The sequence below is a fragment of the Octopus bimaculoides genome, chromosome 14, assembly GCF_001194135.2.
Source record: "Octopus bimaculoides isolate UCB-OBI-ISO-001 chromosome 14, ASM119413v2, whole genome shotgun sequence".
In the NCBI taxonomy this organism is placed as follows: Eukaryota; Metazoa; Mollusca; class Cephalopoda; order Octopoda; family Octopodidae; genus Octopus; species Octopus bimaculoides.
Window position 1 is genome coordinate 25294817 of NC_068994.1, and position 3267 is coordinate 25298083.

The window sequence follows — 3267 nt, forward strand, 5'->3', positions numbered from 1 at the left end:
GCATCAGTAGTGCTTTTACCTGGCACGAACCCAAACTGCATCTCATCTAAATTGATTCGCTCCCTAATTAGTTGGGCTATGACCCTCTCTGTAACTTTCATAACCTGATCTAACAGCTTGATGCCTCTGTAATTATTTGTATCTAAAGCGTCACCTTTACCTTTGTAGCAGTTGACTATGATGCTGCTACACCAGTCATTGGGTATGACTCCTTCGTGTATCACCTGGTTCGTAATACGGGTGACTAGGCTATAGCCAACACTGCCAGATATTTTAAGCATCCCTGCAGTGATTCCTGATGGGCCGGGGGCTTTCCCGGTCTTCATACTCTTGAGCAAAAATATGCTGAAAAAAAAAACTGAATATAAGAAGAATCAGAGGTAGTGTGCAAGAGAATGTACTGATATGGACATATGGTGAATATGAAGGATGTCAGTTGGACAAAGAAATACCAAGCAATCCAAGTATAAGGCAATGGAAAGTCTGCTCTCAGGAGGCTGCATCATGAAGGCGAATACAAAGGACTGTAACATGTAGTATGATGCTCTGTTGGGGAAAATCGATCCAACCCATGAAAGCATGGAAAAATGGATGCAAAATGATGATGATGATGATGATGATGATGATGACGATGATGATGATGATGGTGGTGGTGGTGGTGAAATCCTGGCATAAAGGAACTGGTGATAGACAGTCTGAGTTGAAAGATAGTGTTTGATAAATTGATGTGAAGAGACATGAAGATTTTATCTGTCATTTTTCTGTGACATACAGAAAATATTTTTGACTTTTAATAAATGAAATATTAAGTCATCAGGAGTAATTAAGACAACATACACACATGAAAGGTAAGTCCATAAAACATTACGTTCACTCTTTAAAGTAATTAATCTTATTGGTCTCTCCAATAATAATGACTATATTTGTTACAATATTTGTTATTCCATATTTCTTATATAATAATTTAAAGTATACAAGGTGTAAAGTTTAAAATAAATGAGAGGTTTGTGGCTAAAGAATGAAACTAAGACAGAGTAAACAGCTCACCTCAGAAATCTGCTGATGTCCTCATCTTTGGCCCACATGGCACTGATAATTCGTTTCTCATCAGAATCATATTGCACAATACCTTAAAAAAAAAAGATGATATAAGGCAGAGTGACATGGGAGTGGATTAGGTATACTACTGCAGTTGTGGGTGTGTAGTCAAGGATACTGTACAGTCAGATAACTGTGTAGTATAGTACAATACACTTTCAATATGACTATATACAATCTAAGTGTAGTACAATCATGCAGAGTTATGTACCTTACTTAAGAGTTTAATGATTGCATTCCATGATCACATAGTAATTCAGTGATCACCACTAAGCTTCTCTGAGTAAATGTATCTGAATATATACACATCCAGATAGAGAATTGAAGTATACATACACAAATGTGTGTGTGTATGTATGTGTGTATACACACACAAATACACATGTGTGTGTGTATATATATATATTTCGCGTTACACCAAGAAGCAATGCATGGTACCAAAATTTTTCACTAAAGTCAAATATAACAAACTATTCCAAATTGTTGTTAGAGTATCTGCATAAGTGGAGTCTGGACTGGTTGGTTTGTATTGGCATCAAGTTGTATAAGTTGTAACAAAGAAGTCAAGCCAAAAGTGATATTTTGAAATGATTTAATGCATGTTTCCAGGTCTGCATAATATATAATAGAATATGCATCCATTATGTAAGACCTTCCGCATTTAAAACATTTCAAAATATGAAGCAACTGATGGAAATATCAGAACAGTTAGTTGGCTACTAAGTTTGGAGGCTAGATATGTATATAGGGTCATTCTAGTGAAGTTCAACAAGGGCCAAATGCAAAGGTTCTGAGATTTTCTTCAAATTTACACTATTTGATAGTATCCATGAAAGGAATTCCCAAAAATTTTAGCCCCATAGTCGTTACCAGACAGATTTTACGGCCATTTAGAGTTTTAGGCAATTTTCAAAATTTTTGAAATATTGAATTTCGTTTATTTTTTGAGGCCCATCATTCCAGAAAAATAGGTAAAGTGATTGGCATAGTCTAAGTGTGTGAAAGAATAATTAAGCTTAGACTAATGCAACAATAACATTAATCTTTGCATGCATTTTTCAATCTAGACAGATGAACAGAAGGACTGTGGTGTACACGAAAGCTTTAGTTCTAAAAATGAAGAAGGAACAAGGCTGCTGGAGTTCTTTTATGTAAATGACTTGATTATCTGTAATACTAACTTTTGGAAACTAGCTTTCCACCAGACCATCTATCAATCTGGTGGGCACAGAAACTAGATTGACTACAGAAGACAAAATAGACAGTTGTGAATGCACAGTTCTTCCCTGGTGAAGAATGTACAACCTAACATAGGTTAGGGTTAGTGATATCAGACTGATAGCTAGAAAAACTCAAGAGATACAAACCAATCTGGAAAATATGGAAGTTTTAAGAACCATTTAATAGACAGAAATTTAGAGAAGTAATAGTTGAAGTATTTGATGAAAAGGAGGGGATAGAAATGTATAGCATAGAAGACAACTGGAAGTTCTTATGAGACAATCTACTGAAGTCTGCAGAACAAATCTGTGGCTGGTGTAAATTCCCAGCCTGAGTGAGTGTGACACAGATGGAACAGTGAGGTAGACAGAATCATAAAAGCAAAGAGACATGTTTGGAGAGACTGGAAGAATGGGGGTAGCAGAGAATTATATCTGGTAGCTACAAGTGAAGCTAGGTGATAGGTATATTTAGCAAAGACAGAAGCAGAAAGGAAGAGATTTGCCAATAGCATGGGGCTCAGAGGCATGAGGGATTCTATACTGTAAGGCAATGAATCAAAGAAAATCAAAATGTGGAAGAGAAGTATGTACAAATGGATAATAGAATACTTGCACTTAGTGATTGTGAAAAGAAAGGTATATAGAAGTGCTGGGAGGAAGCAAGTCTTCCCAACATGTATCCAACAGAGGGACCAACCATTCTAGTTAACAGTAAGATAAAGTAATTAAGGATATGAAAAATGAAAAGACCCTAGACCATCAGGAGTTAATACTGAGATTCTAAAAATATCCCTTCAGGCTGCATAGGAAAGTGCCGCACCCTGGCTCTTGTAGCATCGTCATATTCAATTGTTACAAGAGTAAAGATGCATGAGTAAGAAGAAACTACTGAGGTTTTAAATTGTTGGTCAAGTTCAGAGAGAGAGAGAGAGAGAGAGAGAGAGGG

The 3267-nt window shown here is 36.3% G+C and overlaps 1 protein-coding gene across 2 annotated transcripts in view; it reads right to left on the reverse strand.

Annotated features, from left to right (window-relative positions):
* LOC106879926 (exocyst complex component 4) overlaps positions 1-3267 on the reverse strand; it is a 268982-nt gene that overhangs the window by 58734 nt on the left and 206981 nt on the right. For both annotated transcript variants that reach the window (XR_008265483.1, XM_052972782.1), the window contains exon 19: positions 1048-1129. Coding sequence is in view for 1 of the 2 variants with exons in the window: in XM_052972782.1 (XP_052828742.1) it covers positions 1048-1129 (82 nt within the window). In the remaining variant the exon portion in view is untranslated. The remainder of the gene's footprint in view (positions 1-1047; positions 1130-3267) is intronic.